At 36.9% G+C, this 17,941-nt stretch overlaps 1 protein-coding gene across 2 annotated transcripts; it reads right to left on the reverse strand.

Annotated features, from left to right (window-relative positions):
- Positions 1–289: 289 nt before the first annotated feature.
- Positions 290–12,431, reverse strand: LOC111048973 (microsomal glutathione S-transferase 1-like). Of its 2 annotated transcripts, XR_005570583.1 has the most exons (4): positions 12,283–12,431; positions 6,686–9,134; positions 4,054–4,130; positions 290–1,738 (listed from the first exon to the last, which is right to left on the reverse strand). XR_005570583.1 is itself a non-coding variant. In XM_022334954.2 (3 exons), exons 1-3 carry the CDS (start codon positions 4,655–4,657, stop codon positions 1,495–1,497), a joined length of 447 nt encoding a protein of 148 aa, XP_022190646.2. In that variant the 5' UTR covers positions 4,658–4,826; the 3' UTR covers positions 290–1,494. The 2 variants fall into 2 exon arrangements, 1 of the variants encoding a protein (XP_022190646.2); XM_022334954.2 differs by lacking the exons at positions 6,686–9,134; positions 12,283–12,431 and adding an exon at positions 4,532–4,826.
- Between the last annotated feature and the right edge of the window lie 5,510 nt (positions 12,432–17,941).

Consider the following 17,941-nt stretch of genomic DNA (forward strand, 5'->3'; position numbering starts at 1 on the left):
GTTGAAATTGGGGAAGATGAGTCTCATTGGGCAATAGCTTTATTCTTTTGTTCAGTTCTATTGATAATAGAAGATTACTCTGGTCTATCGGTTACAATAATTCATCAACAATTTCTTCTTCAAAGGCTCTAAATCAATAATTTTGTAATGCTGTAATGATGAGTTGTTCAATTAGAGATCAAATTTCAATAGAGAATTTGATAATATGTCTAATATTGAATCCACGTTTATCTAACACAATTTATCAGCTTACAATAGAATTTGTTGGAAAATAATTGGAAACATTGTGGATGAATATGAGAAACTTTTATTGACCTCATAATTCTTGTAGTAGTAAAATATAATAGTGTAAAAACAAGTGCGGATCAAAATATGGTAAAAATTAGCGCGATTTATGCACATTTTTCTGAGTTCGGACTAGAAAGTAGTTCAACTATATATTCTTGCTGGATGTATTATGTGTAGATAGTGTATCCTTGTATTTTGCTGCTCGTACCATACGCATACATATAAATATAGTAGTTTAACAAAAAAATACAACTAGTACCAATATAGCAAACATGTAGGAGAGATAGATACAAGATACAGTTTGTATGTAATACAAAAGTTTCAAAGTTTTAATACAGGGGTACTACAAGTTTTATATTGTTTTTATTAATTTGAATAAATTAGCCCATTATAAGTGAAGTGTTTTTATAATATTTCCAACTATAGCACACATAACGTATTTCGATGGGACACGTTAAATCGTCGGTCCCGGCTGGCTACAAACAGCCCTGAAATTGATTAGGTGCGACCTGAGAACTCTGACAACAGACCTGAGACAGCCAGGTCATTCGATATTATTACTACTAGCACATTAAATTTCAACAATATTCATTTTTCAATCGATAAAATTTAAATAACCAAGGATTATATTCATAAAAATTGTTCAACTGCAGCACACCTATTCCAACAATTCATTTTTCAATTTCAAAGAATATTATATTTATGAGAATTTTTCAAATACAGCAACACCTATTCCAACAACTCATTAATTAATCATTCAATCGATCAATTTCCGATCGCAAAGAAATATTATTATATATGAGAATTGTTCAAATACAGCACACATATTCCAACAACTCATTATTTAATCATTGAACATGCAATCGCCAAGAATACTATCTATGAAAAATGTCCAACTGTAGCACGTTAATAAATTTTTCAATCGCTCAAATTTCAATCTCCAAGAATTTTACTTTTCAAGATTGTTCAACTAACTCATAGCACACCTATTTCAACAATGATTTGTCCAACTAAAGCCCCGCACAGCACACACATCGATTTTCGTTCGTACGGTATTTTGCCGTCCTTTGAATTCTAACAGATTAAACAGAACTTGACAAACATCATCTGTTTAATTAAATGGAATTTATAAGGACGGCAAAATACCGTACGAACGAAAATCGATGTGTGTGTGCGGTGCTAAACTTATAGCTTTACCATGAGTTGTTAGAGACTGAACAATATGACCTGTACAGCCAAGTAGATGGTGGCCGCATAGCCGACTCCCCACGCGATCGCGCGTGCAGGTTGCGGCACGACCACGACCGCGTACACGATCGTGTGAACGATGCGCGCGACAGTGAACACACGAAACACGGTCAGCGCCAGCCAATAGGAGGGGTTTGTCGCGATGTAGAGCAGAGCAGCCACCATGAAGACCGGTATATTCTCCAAGTCGTTCAGATGCGCTCTGAAACACAACGCAAATAATAAATTAATTAGCATAGAAAAAAGAAACTACACATTTCTAGAGAGGACAATGTTATAATGGCAGTATTATGTAACGGCTAGTATATGACAGTATACTGTCAACATCACATCTTTTTCAACAATTCATTTTTCAATCGTAAAAATTACTATCTCCAATAATTGATAATATCGATAAAATAATATAGATATGATATTATATGTTATATAATATATTATAATCTATATATATAAAAGCGAAATGGCACTCACTGACTGACTGACTGACTCACTCACTCGCAGAACTAAAAATCTGCCGGACCAAAAACGTTCAAATTTGGTAGGTATGTTCAGTTGGCCCTTTAGAGGCGCACTAAGAAATCTTTTGGCAATATTTCAACTCTAAGGGTGGTTTTTAAGGGTTTAAAGTTCGTCGTTTAGCATTCTTCTTATTCTCTTAATTATAATTGAAAAATGTCCATACCATATGTTAATATAGAACTAATAATCTACAGAGAGTACCTCTTCGAAACAGTTGTTAACTGGTAACTAAATTAATAATTTTGTCAGGTTGGCATTTAGTTGAGTTGTTTTTGTTAGGTTGGCACCAAGTTGAAGATTGAAATGCATTTATTTCGAAAAAAATGATTGGGCACTGCTACTTCAATCAGAGCTATTCCTGGGAATATTATATTACTAGCCGTCAGGCTCGCTTCGCTCACCATATCCGTTTAGCCAGACGTTTAGTCTGGACCCCCGACTGGATCGTCCTAACATATGATAGAAATGCTCAAATGAAAAATGCAGGCGACTGAAGCGAGACTGCTGATCTCATTCTTGGACGATCCAGTCGGGGGTCCAGGGGGCTAGACGGATATGGCGAGCGAAGCGAGTCTGACGGCTAGTTAATTATAATATGTGTGTTTGTATTTTCGGTCTCAAAATTTTATAGTTTTTCAAAGTTTGGAATTTTTTAATTGATTGTGATTGTTTTAATTTAATTTAGGAGTATTTTTTCAATTTAGAAATGATTTTGTGTGTTTTGAATTGTAAATTGAGTGTGTTATTGATGAATGTTAAGTGACACATAACCTAGCTAAATTTGGACTGTTGTAAAAAATAGAATTGGAACCGTTTTGGGCTTATAAGCCTGTGGTACTTTTCTGTAAGTTGTATAATTCTGAATAATTAAATAAATGAATAAATAAATATCGAGTAACCTGGCGGGCTGAGTATATAATTTAAGCCTATCTTGGGCCTCACAACCGTTCAAGATTTATACAATGTCTTCAAACTTTTACACGCCAGATAATCCAGTATTTTCAGCATATCTTCAGCAATGATATCAGCCAGGACTAACAGCTTAACATGCCTATCCGATAGCATCTCTTATATTGACAAGTTAAAGGCTACCTAGTAATATAAAAAAGAAACTACAAATATCTATAGTTACTTTCTTTTTAGTAACCTATTTGCCTACGATGTTTGGAAAGAGAATGAAGCCATCAAAATATTTAATTTTGAAATGTAATTGATTTATATCATGATTAAAAATATGATCATTTTAAAATAAACAATAAGCGAGCGCCAAATTTTTTCACTGTTTTATACTCAAAATAAGCTAACAAATCGATTGAAACCAAAAGTGAAATCTACTAGGCCAACAGTCTTCAGTTACACCCTTAAGACCACAAAAACTTTATGATTGCACCAGAGGAACTATCAGTACATTAAGAAGCATTAATAAAAACATAGGCTATAACCTAAAATTATAGGAAGTTTACTAATTAAATATGTTACTGTACACTTCTTTACTAAATTAATTGGAATTTATTGAAAATTCATGAGGAATTCACTGTATTTTTTCGGTTAGTAAAATCACGAGGAATTCAAGTTCTCGCCCGGTTTTCCTAGTAGGTGGCCACACTGCTACATTCAATATCAACTTAATGCATGCTAATGCAATAAGTTAATTCATCTTATTGTTTTTCTTTGTAACAATTTTTGGAAGTAAATTTAAAATTTATAAAAAAAAATAAGAACACTTCTTACAAGTCTTAATAAGTAATAATAAGAGATGAAAATGTCCAATTACCCACTTATTATTGTCATTTTTTATGACAATATTTTTTATCTCTTCTATTTATTTATTTATAGACAATAGATACAATCCAGGTGAAAACAAAATGCATTGCACAAAACTCTTATAACTACAAATTATTTAAGATGGATCAAATTTCTAAAGAATCCTTTCATAGCAAACTCAAAATCAAAAAAAATTTGTAGAAAATGTTTCATCTTCAAAATGGGAAATCTTACCGTCTGACTCTTTCAATATCAGGATCATCATATTTGACCACAGACTTTGGTAGCTTATCTTCTGGATTAGCAAAGATCTGAAATCAAGCAATAAGTTAAGGCTAGTTCAAGGCTAAAGGCTAACGGTTCAATAAGGCTAAACTTGAATTTTAAAAAAACACTTATGGAGGGAAAAGCACTCCAGAATGCAGTCATGATGAATCAGAACAGGTCGAAACGATCGTCACTACCAAAGTAAGTGCATTTTCACTCCATAAGTGTTTCTTTTAAAAAAATTAATAGATAACTTGAATAAATAAAATGTAGTATAGCTGATACTGTATTTAATAATTTTGAAATTTAACAATGAATCATAATAATATGGCCTACCTCATACGGGTAAGTACAGTATCATGAATTTATTATTATATGCAGCCTATACGCCAATAACTAATTCATATTGTTCGAGTTTTTTTTTCAATCATATTGACCTACTCACCCTTTTTGCGAATCTATGCCTCCCAGTCAGTGGGGCCATCAAAAGGACTTTCAATACTAAAATAGCACAGTAGAATAAATATGCTGAAAATACTGGATTATCTGACGTGTATAAGTTTGAAGACATTGTGTAAATTTTAAAGCGTATTTATTGTCAATAAAAAATGAATTTCAATGTAAAAAACTCTTATAATGAGAATCAAACAAATAATGAATAAATCTTAGTAACTTGGAACCATCAGCACGTATGATAGAACTATTATATCCTACACTAGAACCGAACAGCTAGAGAGATGGAACTAGTATTTTTCAAGGACAACATGATTCATGAAAAGAATAACTAATGCCAGAGAAGATTCCACATAAGCCTAAAAAAAACCAAGAGAACAGCAAGTAGGCTCTAATAATTATTATACCAACATATACCTGTTTCTAACGCACAGAACTCAGCTTTCTATATTGTAAACTCAATTACCTATATAGTGAGACTGTCCACTTTAAGCTGTCAGCATTAATTGAATAAGGAGCATTGAGCGTATTCATAAGGCATACTGACAGTATGAAGTTAATCTTACTAAACCTAAAAAAAAACTCGAATCTCGAGAGTCGATATTCTTAATATCGATAGTATTAATAATAATCGAACAATATCTGGCATCGATGTTTGTGATCAGCTGATCACCAAATATCAAACTTCAAACACGAAACAACTCCTCAACAATTAAAGCTCTTGCCGTCTCAGCTCTGGATGGGGATATACCAAATGACCAATTTTTTCTCATTTTTTCCAAGGAGCAAAACGAGCTTGTTCTTAGAGATTGATTACTAAAAACCCTGGATTTGTAAAGCTGTGAGGGCTTTAAAATGGTCTTGTAAATCATACATTTTTGAAGACATGTTCTCTCATGCATCTCATATGTCTGATTGTATGTGTTTTTTATGTCCAAGATTTGTGCTCTATAGCTCAATACTAGTATGGTCTAGCCAAAGCCTCTCAAGGGCCAAGCCAGACGAGGTGATTTTTCAGCCGGCACGACTGGACAGAAAGCTCACTCGATGTGCCAACCAATCGGAGAGCTTCCTGTCCTGTCGTGACGACTGAAGAACGCCACGTGTGGCTTGGCTTAGTGCTCGTATTTAATTCAGTTACAAATGCAGTGGGTCGCCACAAAGCAACCATTAGCGGTCAAATGTGAAGCTAGTTATTAAACCAGTGAGGCTCCATGATTGGCTGGCGGGCTAGCGACCCAAGTGAGACATCACAAGCCGTGTCGCCAAAATCTGGTGACCAGCCACCTGAATCTGAAAAATTCAGATAAAGTTCCAGCGGCAGGCCACCAGATTTAGGCGACCTGGTTGACTATTCATGAATATCTAAATCTCATAAAAATATATTAATGAATTTGGCTGATTTAATAATTGCATTCGAGTTTGATTGAAAGCTCTAGAATCTATTTTATTTATAGTACTAGCATTTGATTTGAAATTCAAGCTCATTAGAACAATTTCAGTCATTGAAAATTTTATGTCTTGCATCGCCCATATTAGAATTTGTAAAATTTGCAAATGGGAACACGAAATTGGGAGAGCTCCGTAAATGTTCCAGTGAGAGTTCTTCTAATTGTCAAAATTTCGTTTTCATTATATTTATTTCAGTATTTTATATTTATATTTATTCATTAACGTCCTGTTTGTATGTTGTTAAGAAAGAGGTGCATTTTTCATCTATACACGATTTTGGGAGCCGAGAAACAAAGTAAACAAACATGATAAAATTTGATGAATCGATATTAATAATTGTGGAATTTCTCCATAATAGAACTGTATTTTTTCAGCGAAATTTGTTGTTGAATCTATCAGTTCTGTGAAAGTCGCACAATCATTATTGACAACTACGGTACTGGTTCTGGGATTTCTGCGGGTCCAGCATAACGGCTCACAACTGCCCTGTAAAGAGGCCAAGAGCCAGATATTTTTCGATAGAAATTGTTTCACCCCAAGAAAAAAAAATTCACAAGTAGTTACAAAGTGCGGTAACTTGTAACAAGTATCATCATACTGGGGGATGGATTTGAGAACGTTATGAGGAATGGATTATGAGATAGGCATTGTGGTTTGTAGTTGAGATGTGAAAAAATGACAGTAGGCTACTCACAGTCGATTGAGGTTGTTGCCAGCAGCGTCCGTTGCACTGCGGGAATCCTTCCTGTATCTGGCGAGCTTCCTGCCCCTTTCGTCTTCTGCGGTGGCCACTGGCCAGTGTGAGGTTGATGATGATGTCGATTATCCAATCAGTATTGCAGTATTGAAGTTCTCATCATTGTGAAAAAGTTCACGTAGCTCTGCTTTGATTAAGATGAGTTCTATTTGTTTTTCTCTCGTTGGAGAAAGGTTCTTGCAGATGTGGGTTGATTTAGTCAAGTTTACACTTGTTTTTCTCGTTGGAGAAAAGTTCTTGTTGTTGAATCCGAATCATTCCACAATTGCATGTTTCTAAAAAACAATTAGTTTTCATGATCACAAATTTAAAATTTCAAACTCGTAGTTTTTTGTCGAACAAGATGAAATGTCTTGAGGTATCAGAGATTCCAGAGTTGAATGGGAGAGGATATATAACAAAAACTGATCGCAGGCCCTAAGTTCATGTGCCAGTTAAATGATTGTAAGTTGAAATAATTTCATTTCCAAGACATTTACAAGTACATTTACAAGAGCTAAGAGGTCATGTTGAGTGGTTGTATAAATTACTAGTTTACATAAGAAGTAAAACAATGCGTTGTCAACAAGACAATACGAAAATAAAGTTATGAGTACTGCTGTTATATATATTTAACTACATATATAATAATATCGAGTAACCTGGCTGGCTTGGGTCTGGTGTCAGAGTGTTCACTGACCTAACGACTTCTTTTTTAGACAGCCGGGAACGACGACTGAACGTGTCCATCCGAAACACAGGTGTGGCCCGAGATAATTATCTCAAGTACAGAAGAACACAGATGTAGGGTATTTCACCAGTGTGCATCATTGGATCTTACGTGAGATGTCATTGGTGTTGAAGAGTCTTTTATTTGTAAATGAATGATGAGATTTGATTGGCATGCTACTTTGTGGTTACATGTACAGTTGCGCTCTTTCCTCAGTGTGTTTCCTTTGATGAGTGGTAAGAGATGATTTCTTAGCTGCTCTGTAATCACAGAAATCACAGCTGTAGGGTTTTTCTCCTGTGTGTTTCCTTAAATGCCTGTTGAGAATTGATTTTTGAATTGTTTTGTATTCAAAGAGATCACAACTTAAGGGTCTTTCTCCTGAGTGTGTCTTCAAATGCCTGATGATATTTGATTTGTTAGCTGCTCTGTAATCACAAAAATCACAGTTGTAGGGTTTTTCTCCTGTGTGTTTCTTTAAATGCCTCTTGAGAACTGATTTTTGAATTGTTTTGTATTCACAGAAATCACAATTGAAGGGTCTTTCTCCTGTGTGTGTCTTCAAATGCCTGCTGAGACTTGATTTGGTAGCTGCTCTGTAATCACAAAAATCACAGCTGTAGGGTTTTTCTCTTGTGTGTGTCGTCAAATGAGTGATGAGGGTTGATTTCTTTGCTGCTTTGTACTCACAAAAATCACAGCTGTAGTTTTTTTCTCCTGTGTGTGACTTCAAATGAGCGTTGAGACTTGATTTCTGTGCTGCGTTGTACTCACATAAATTACAGCTGAAGGGTCTTTCTCCTGTGTGTCTATTCAAATGAGTGATGAGGTTTACTTTATGTGCTGATTTGTACTCACAAAAATCACAGCTGTAGGGTTTTTCGCCTGTGTGTGTTTTAAAATGTCGGTAGAGATTTGATTTCCTATTTGCTTTGTACTCACAAAAATCACAGCTGAAAGTCTTTTCTCTTGTATGCATCTTCAAATGTAGTCTGAGCTGGGATGAAGTTTTACAGGAATGGTCACAAAATTTACAGTTGAAGCACGTATCTCTATTATTCTGTGCATTTTCAAGTACTGAAGCCAACTCATTGCAGTCTTGTTTGGTATTTTTTGTCAACGAATTGGCATTGTATGGTGACCTTTCAGAGGAACTTGCATATATTTGCCCATCAAACCTTCGTATAAATAATTCTGAAGATATTCTTTCTCTTGCAGAATTTCCATTTGATGTACCCGAAGAATAGTCTTGGATTTGCATCAATGTTTCTGAATGATCGGTTCCAAATGGTTCTAATTCCTCGATTGCTTCTTCATTGTTCATTTTCAAGTGCTCAGGTTTATTGGGATCACAGTTCAGTGTATCTGGTAAAATATAATAGTTTGTCTCGATCTGCATCTCTGTATCATCTTCTACTTTCACTGTTCCTCCATGTTGTTCTTCTTCTCCTTCTTCAACTAGTTCCTCTGGCTTGATAACTTTCAATTCAATTGGATGTGCTGAATCGTCCAAATTTTGTTGAGGGTGATATTTTTCTTCAATGGTGTCTTGATTGTGATCCAGTTCATTGATTGGCCAATCATTGCTGCCCATGTCTGGTCCTTGATGTTGTGATTGTGTCATTGACCTTGACCTGGCTGCATCTGGACTAGACTGCAGCATCCATACTCTTCGCCCTGTGAACAAATCAGTGGCTGAGTTGAGGCTGGTCTTTGTTTATGCAACATAATTTGTCGATTGAGAAAGGATAGACTACACTTGGCTTTCATGGTAATGTACAAATGGGGAGATGAGAAATTGCACTATATAAGCGCAACCTTGAAAAACGGGGAGAAATTTCATTATAACGGGTGTCTCAGATGGATCAGTATTTTAAAATACTTGTCAATTGATATAAAGTGCAGAACGTGTAGTTCCAATGGATTTTATAAACAAAAAATTGGCCGAGTTGTAACTAGTATTGGAACCACATATTGTCCATGTCGTAGTGATAATCATTTGCTTGTTATGTGTTTAGCGGGCAATGCGGAACATTAAGGACCGATTCCAAAAATGCGTCGCTTGAGGAGGGCATTTGAGAAATGTAATTTTTTATATTAGTGCTTTAATGGCACACTGGGGAGAGGAAAAAAAGATTGAAGAAATTAAAGAAAAAAATTTAATGGAGGTCTAACGGGCCCCCGAGCAAGTAATAGTGTCACAAAAAACCGCACCAGTACTTGAGGGTTAAAAGTGATGTTAAAATAATTGTTTTTCAACATTTTATAATATTTGTAACATGTAGGAATGACCAGGAATTAGTAAGTATCAAAACAAATTTACTGTTAAATTACAGTATGTGGTATGTCTACCGTACATGGGCTTTTGTGAACAGTTTAAATTCAAACCCAGCTTTAACAAGAGTTAACTTAAAAATTTTAATATCGGGGACCGAGCTTCGCTCTGGAGTACAAAAGCATAAAAAATGTATTACGAAAGAAGAAATTATAATAACATTCATACAGAAATGTTCCATCTAATAACAATAAATTGAGATTAATTCCTAGAGGAATGCAAAATTTCCCTCAAAAAGGCCCAGTTGCACAAAAGACGACAAAATAAAATTATTATCAGATGTTTTTCCAAGGATGAATAATAATTGTCCTTCAGCGAGTTTTCTCAGGGATGAGACCTAGTGCAATCGAATCTTTATACTCTAGTATAAACCTACTATCTTCTCAATTTCGTGAGAATCGTTAGAGCCGTTTTTGAGATCCGGTGAAATACACATATCAACATCTAAACATATAAACAGAAGTTGCTCGTTTAATAGTATAGGATAGAAGACCAAAAGGTGCGCCACAGCAAAAATAGACAACCTAGTAGAAATTATTGTAATATAATAATTTTTAATAACTGAATAGTATAGGATAGAAGACCAAAAGGTGCACTACAGCAAAAATAGACATCTAATAGAAATTATTGTAATATAATAATTTTTAATAACTGAAATTTTTGCTGTGGTGCACCATTTGATCTTCTATCCTATACTATTAAACGAGCAACTTCTGTTTATATGATTGTATTTCACCGGAACAATATAATTCCAATTATTCCGAGATTGGAACTTCGGCCCGACCCCCAGCCGGAGCGCAAAGCGCGGAGGCTGCTAACCCACCTAACTGCGGGTGCAGGGGGCAAAGCTCCCTGCCAAACGCAATTCTTTATATTATAAACCTACTATGTTCTCGATTTCGTGGGAATCGTTATAGCCGTTTTCGAGATCCGGTGAAATACAAACATATTAACATCTAAACATATAAACAGAAGCTGCTCGTTTAATAGTATAGGATAGAAGACCAAAAGGTGCACTACAGCAAAAATAGACAACCTAGTAGAAATTATTGTAATATAATAATTTTTAATAACTGAAATATACTGAAATTTTCGCTTTTCGCTGTGGTGCACCTTTTGGTCTTCTACCCTATACTATTAAACGAGCAACTTCTGTTTATATGTTTGTATTTCACCGGATCTCGAAAACGGCTAAACAATATAATTCCAATTATTCTGAGATTGGAACTCCGGCCCGACCCCCAGCCGGAGCGCAAAGCGCGGAGGCTGCTACCCAACACTATTCAGTTATAAAAGGTGATTGGGCGGGCGAAGCCCGCCTCCCAGCCGTAGCGCGGAGGCTGCTACCCAATACTATAGCATCACAAAAGGCAATTGGGCGGGCGAAGCCCGCCTCCCAACCGGAGCGTGAAGCGCGGAGGCTGCTAACCCACCTAACTGCGGGTGCAGGGGGCAAAGCTCCCTGCCAAACGCAATTCTTTATATTATAAACCTACTATGTTCTCAATTTCGTGGGAATCGTTATAGCCGTTTTCGAGATCCGGTGAAATACACATATCAACATCTAAACATATAAACAGAAGTTGCTCGTTTAATAGTATAGGATAGAAGACCAAAAGGTGCGCCACAGCAAAAATAGACATCTAATAGAAATTATTGTAATATAATAATTTTTAATAACTGAAAATTTTGCTGTGTTGCACCATTTGGTCTTCTATCCTATACTATTAAACAAGCAACTTCTGTTTATATGTTTGTATTTCACCGGAACAATATAATTCCAATTATTCCGAGATTGGAACTTCGGCCCGACCCCCAGCCGGAGCGCAAAGCGCGGAGGCTGCTACCCAACACTATTTAGTTATAAAAGGTGATTGAGCGGGCGAAGCCCGCCTCTCAGCCGTAGCGCGAAGCTTGGAGGCTGCTACCCAATACTATACCATCATAAAAGGCAATTGGGCGGGCAAAGCCCGCCTCCAAGCTGGAGCGCAAAGCGCGGAGGGTGCTATCCAACCCTAAACAGTCATAAAAGACGATTGGGCGGGCGAAGCCCGCCTCCCAGCCGGAGCGCAAAGCGCGGAGGCTGCTAACCCACCTAACTGCGGGTGCAGGGGGCAAAGCTCCCTGCCAAACGCAATTCTTTATATTATAAACCTACTATGTTCTCAATTTCGTGGGAATCGTTATAGCCGTTTTCGAGATCCGGTGAAATACAGACATATAAACATCTAAACATATAAACAGAAGCTGCTCGTTTAATAGTATAGGATAGAAGACCAAAAGGTGTAACACTGCAAAAATAGACAACCTAGTAGAAATTATTGTAAAATAATAATTTTATTAACTAAAATATTTTGACTAATGATTAAAAAATTCGTAAGGAATACACTTTAAATATAATCATATTAAATATAAAAAGCTAATAACAACGTTGCTTCTTTGAGTAGGCTACCCTAACCTATGTTTATTAACTTAATTTGAAATACCTACTTAGAAATCCATTGCAGAATCGCAGTTTATCAAATTTCAAACATGTGAAAAAAACTGTAAATTATTTTTAAAAAGACTCCAAAAACTTTAGGCTGACTCCAAGCTTTCTATTCTTAAAATTTGTTTAAATAAATAAGGATCAGATCAGATTGATGATATTCCAATTCGAATTCAAATATCAAATCAGGAAATCACAATAATAAAGCGGAGTATTCACAGACGTTTTCCTCCAGCGAGGCATCCGATTATAGGCGTGCGTTCGCTGTCATACGCTGTGCGTCTATCACCGAGGCATGTGAGTGAGCCAAGACCCTTGGAGTTTTTTCACAATGTAGAAGGAATATTCTTCACTTTCTTTTCTGTGATTTTTTGTCACGCTTGTCAGGACGCTTTTTGACCACAAAGATACAGAACATAAAACCTGTAGTCCGAGGGATATTACATTTTACACGGCTCTCTCTCGAAGACAGAGAGACCCGATGCTCTTCACATCACTAATCACTTCCACAAAACTTACCCAACAGCATTCTCCATACTTTTGTGTATCTTATAATGATATTATTGTGAGTGGCATGCTTATTTCTCTTCACTATTCTGTCCATGCTACTAACTGTGGTAGGGGAAATCGGTCTGGTAATATATCTAGGACTAAAGGCAAAACACAGCAGACACCATGAATATCAACCCAATTCTCGTTCTTGTATAAAAGAATGAAGATGGAATTCATTATAACAATGATATGAGACTAATATAATGATTAATTGTTATCAAATCTTGGAATTGGTAACGTGTAAACCTTGATTTGTTTATATGATAATCACTGAAAATTATTCATGAATAGTGATACATATTATTCTTAATATTATAACTCAAGTACTCTCTCTGATAGTGTTTGAAAAATTACACAGGTTCGAAATAGAAGAGCAGTAAGGTACATAAAATCAAATGGATATTAATATAAAAGAATAGTTCAATGCTTCTAGTACAATCAACTAGTATTATGATCAACAGATCAACTATTGCATATGAGCCTGAGAATAGCAAATAGGACTCTGTAACTGCTATCTTGACGTTTTCGTATATCATGATTGATCTATTATTTTTTTGCAAGGACTTGATAGTAATAAGGTGATCATAGATGAAGAATGGTATGCTGGGAAATGACTTCCTTGAAAATTCATCCTGATTCCTGAACTTTTCCAGGGAACTTAGCAAGCTGAAAGACATCAGACCCAGTAACTCTTTTGGAGGAATTGCAGAGAACGCTACAATCTGGAAATTGAACGGAAGGCTGAATGTGAGAAGCATAGCGTTCAGTAATTCAGTTTCATCCATCCATGACCAGCACTTGTGTGATAGATTACATCATTAGGTCAAACTTTGAAACACAAGATCGAGTTGGGTGGCAATTGAAGTGAATTAAAAAAACTCTTTATTGCCTCCTTATTCAGGGAGTAAAGCGGCAGGTTCACAAGCTTTGCCCAAAGCACCCTCTCAAATATCTTCACTTCCTGCACACAGAGACTCACTGGCATCCTGTTATATTTATTTCAAAATATTTTTAGCACAGTGACAGGAAAACTACTGTGTGACCATGTGAGTCTTGCATGAGGTAGATCAATGTCAGCTTGTGTTGAGATCGTGCACCTGTCCTCTTTGAAGATAGGTGTGCTGTCCTCTTCTCAACAATGACAGGGAGCTAAACAGATACTGACTGTAGACTGTCATAATCTTCAGTCTCTTGAAGATCGGCGCACAATGTTGAAGGCAATGAGAAGCAGTGATGATCCAGAGAACCTTTTTCTGCAGGAGCAAAATCCTTCTGCAGCTACCTACATGATTCCACAGCACAATACAATGGTTGATATGGCTGTGGAAGAGACCGTGGTATGCTGTTACAAGATACTCCAGGGAAACTTGACTTCTCAGCATACACATTAGATAAATTACTCTTGACAGTCTATTACATATACATATCTTAGTCTTTTTCATTCAATATTACATATCATATCAATATGTGGCTCCCATGTCAGTGTGGCATCCATCATAAACCCAAGCAGCTTCACATTACAATCCCTAAAGGTTGGCGGATTCTGTGCTGCAGAGTGCAGAGGAGATGCTGAGTCTTCCTCTCATTCATTGACAGACTGTTCACTTGAAAACAAACACTGGCAGCCTCCAACAGCTGGACAGCTCCTGGTTGCTGCATTAACATTATTTTTCCAGGCAACCAGAGCTGTGTCATTTGCAAAAAGGATGGCATTTACTTCCAGCATTGATAAAAATGGAACAGGAGAGGCCCGAGGATGGAACCCTGAGGCACGCCGCAATACACATCCTGAGCATCATGCAGACACAGCACCACCAATGGATACCACCTGCTTCCGACAATCCAAGTAATTCTTCAGTGTACTGAGGGCCACTTCACATACTCTATATCTCTAAAGTTTCTCCAGCAATATGCAGTGAGAGACACAATCAAAAGCCTTTGTCAGGTCACACTAGAGTCAATGTCACAGAGTGATGATCCTCCATTGCTCCCAGCATGGTTTCAACCAAGCTGCGAACAGCATCTGTGGTAGATATGCCCTGACAGAAACCAAACTGCTGAGGTGAAAAGAGAGAATTTTCCTCAAAGTAGGCACTGGGCTGATTGTACATCACAACTTCATAGACTTTTCCAAACATTGGGATGATTGATATGGGCCTGTAGTTACCCAATTCCTCTGGGTTACCTTTTTTAAAGATTGGGACCGTTCTAGATGTTTTAAGCAGGTCAGAGAATATTCCAAGCTCCAGACAGCGATTAATCAAGGAATGAATGGATCCACTATACTTCCAATCACAGACTTCAGGAGTGATGGGGGCATCCCAAATATGTCTGGACTAGAAGAATTCTTAAATCCATTGACTATATTGATAAGATCCTGGATGGTAACTTTTCTCCATCTGGGAAGCATGTACACACACTGAGGCGCCCTATCAACAGCAATAGCAGGAGATCCAGGAAAGTTATCAGCTATCAACTTGACTGACTGCACAAAAAAGTTATTGAAGTCACCTGGACTAGCACTCTTTGCCATAACAGGCTTTTCCTTCCTTGCGCTGTTGATTATATTCAATGCAGCTTTACAAGGATTTGGGGCCTGTCTTATTACATTCTCATTGCAGCATCTCCTAGCCCTCATCACCTCCTGTTGATAGATCCTCTTGAGCCTAAGACAGACAGATTAATAGTTATCCTTCACTTCGCCGGCATCAGCTGTCTTATAGAGGTTGTTGGCAACCAACACCAGCATCTTGATGTTGCTTAGATCAGTTGTGTACCACTGCTTGGCATCCACAGATGAAGGCTTAACACTTGTAAATCCAGAAGATCTCTTCAGTTTGGGAGGGAAGAAGATGTTGAACTGCAAGTTGAAGGCACTGAAAAACTCATCAGAAGCAGATTTTGGATTGTCAAAGGTATCCATATATTCCCAGTTGATCCTTTTTAATGCAGAGACAAAGAGTGGGAGACTTTCAGAGTTAATTCTCCTGTATGTGAACTTGTACTTATGAGCCCATGCTGGTTCCAGTACAGTATTTCTAGCAAAGACCACAACATTCATGACTAGGGCCTGATGGTCAGCCACCAAAGCTCAACAGCATCAACGCTGTAGTGCCAGGAGCTCAGACTAGTGGCAACAGTGTCGAGGCAAGCCTGTATCAAAGACCTCGAGTTTTTTGTGAGTTTCAAACTGGAAGTGCTCAATTGACTTGATTCCATCAGAGTACAGAGTAGAATTCTCAACTTCCCCATTCCTAGAAGAACTGTGATTCAGTCAGTTGAATGAATCGAGGGTTGCCCTCTTACCATTCCATTATTTCTTCCATGCATTGGTCACTTTATTCTGATATGTAATGCTATTGAAAATTTAGCCTATAGTGAGGTCCACGCTATAATGGCATTATTTTATTAGCAGTAAACTATTGCTAGCCTTGTTTATCATTTAACAAAGCAGCATAGCACTATCTCTTTTCTGCTTTTCTCTGTTGCCAGATCGTCTTTTAACAATATACAATTAATATTTAACAGAATATTTCATCTTAATTATGAAATTATTGAAAAATATCTTTTCTTCCTTAATAAAGTATAATCTATTATCTTAAACGAGAATGGACCGTTAATATCACATTAATGAACCTGTATCAACTACCGTCTATAGAAGGCATTGACTAGATAAGGATTGGCAACGTTGATCTCCTATCTTTTTCCCACTGTCATTATAACGCGAACCTCACCATAGACCATTTTAATCATCTTTGTCATTATTTTGAGATGGGAATCTATATCATTCCTGACATTATGAACTAGCCTATTCTCTCAGTTCATCTACCGTAATCCTCTTATCTCTTTCTTCATTTCTATTCTCTTTCTCTGCTATACTCAGTTCGCACTCTAATAATCTTATTTCTCTCTCACTATATTTCTTTTGTTCCCCTCTCATCCTCCGAAATTCTTCTTCCTCCTCAAAGTATTTTTTTTTCTGTGTTTCTTCCTTTGTGAGTGAAATGATGTTCGATATGTGTGTGTGAGAGTGTATAGCGTTCTGAATGCCGAGGCATGTGTGGAACGCGTAATGACGGACGCATACTGCCTTGCATGAGCATGCGCGTTAGGCTTGACTTGCACGTATCTGTGCTCTTGTCAGTACTGGGCATAGACATAACCTACAAAATATTTGACAGCCGGGCAGGCCTGCGCCTGATACTCAGACAGATGAAAAACTGTTTTAAACAAAAGTTTTGTTTTACTATAGGTTCTATTTCTTTGTTTGCTCTCAAATTGTGAATTGTTTATCTCAAACTTTCTTTAATAAATAGCCTAAAACTGTATTTATGTTATTTGTAGAATTTTAAACTTACCGCCTAAATACTCTTCTAGTAGGTACAGTAGGCCTACAATTTTAACTATTGCAATTTTTTATTTACCGTAATTTTACACGGCACTGGACCTAGACTTTAGCCCCGTAATTCACTTGAACATGGAGTAGAGGTAAGCCATGCTTTTTATGATAAAAACATAAGTAAATTTGTAAGATAAGCTATAAGATACTCTTGTATGGAGTGGAAAGTTGGCCCTCGAAATCACAACATATGAGTTAAGTTAGGGCAGTTGCAATTTGCAATGAAGTGCATAGAAGTACGGCTAAAAAACATTGAGAGATAGAATAAGAAGCGACCGGATTAGGAGGTAAATTGGGATGAAATATATAAAAGAGTTATAGATAAGAAACAATTAGAACGGTGGGATCATCTACAGCGGATGAATGATAAAAAGTCAAACAATATGGTTGTGGGTGGTAGGAGGAAGAAAGTACGGTCCAGGTACTCGTATGATAAGCACATAAGAAGATTGGTAGAGAAAGACTGTAGGATCGAAACAACAACTGGAAGCGGTGGTTGGAGGCTCCCCGACGCTGTGAGGCACAATGGGGGGGGGGGGGGCAGAGATAAAAAAGAAGACATGTAATGGAATCATTGATCGTACGGTAGTTGAGCTGCAATAAACTGTATCTGTGTTTTTTACTTGGAAAATTTAGATTTCGTTGAAGATTCTAAAAATATTTATTTGTGCAACTAGTGCGCAAAGTGACAGTTTGCTGCACCGAAGAAA

Source organism: Nilaparvata lugens, chromosome 2 (assembly GCF_014356525.2).
Source record: "Nilaparvata lugens isolate BPH chromosome 2, ASM1435652v1, whole genome shotgun sequence".
NCBI classification, from domain to species: domain Eukaryota; kingdom Metazoa; phylum Arthropoda; class Insecta; order Hemiptera; family Delphacidae; genus Nilaparvata; species Nilaparvata lugens.

What these genes read in the sequence shown, in the direction of transcription:
- LOC111048973 (XM_022334954.2), bottom strand. Translation starts at nt 4,657, where the DNA reads ATGTCTTCAAACTTATACACGTCAGATAATCCAGTATTTTCAGCATAT. An exon ending in GGCATAGATTCGCAAAAAGG is followed by an intron (nt 4,131 to 4,531) that starts GTGAGTAGGTCA and finishes GCTTGATTTCAG; the next exon opens with ATCTTTGCTAATCCAGAAGA. An exon ending in GATATTGAAAGAGTCAGACG is followed by an intron (nt 1,739 to 4,053) that starts GTAAGATTTCCC and finishes GTTGTGTTTCAG; the next exon opens with AGCGCATCTGAACGACTTGG.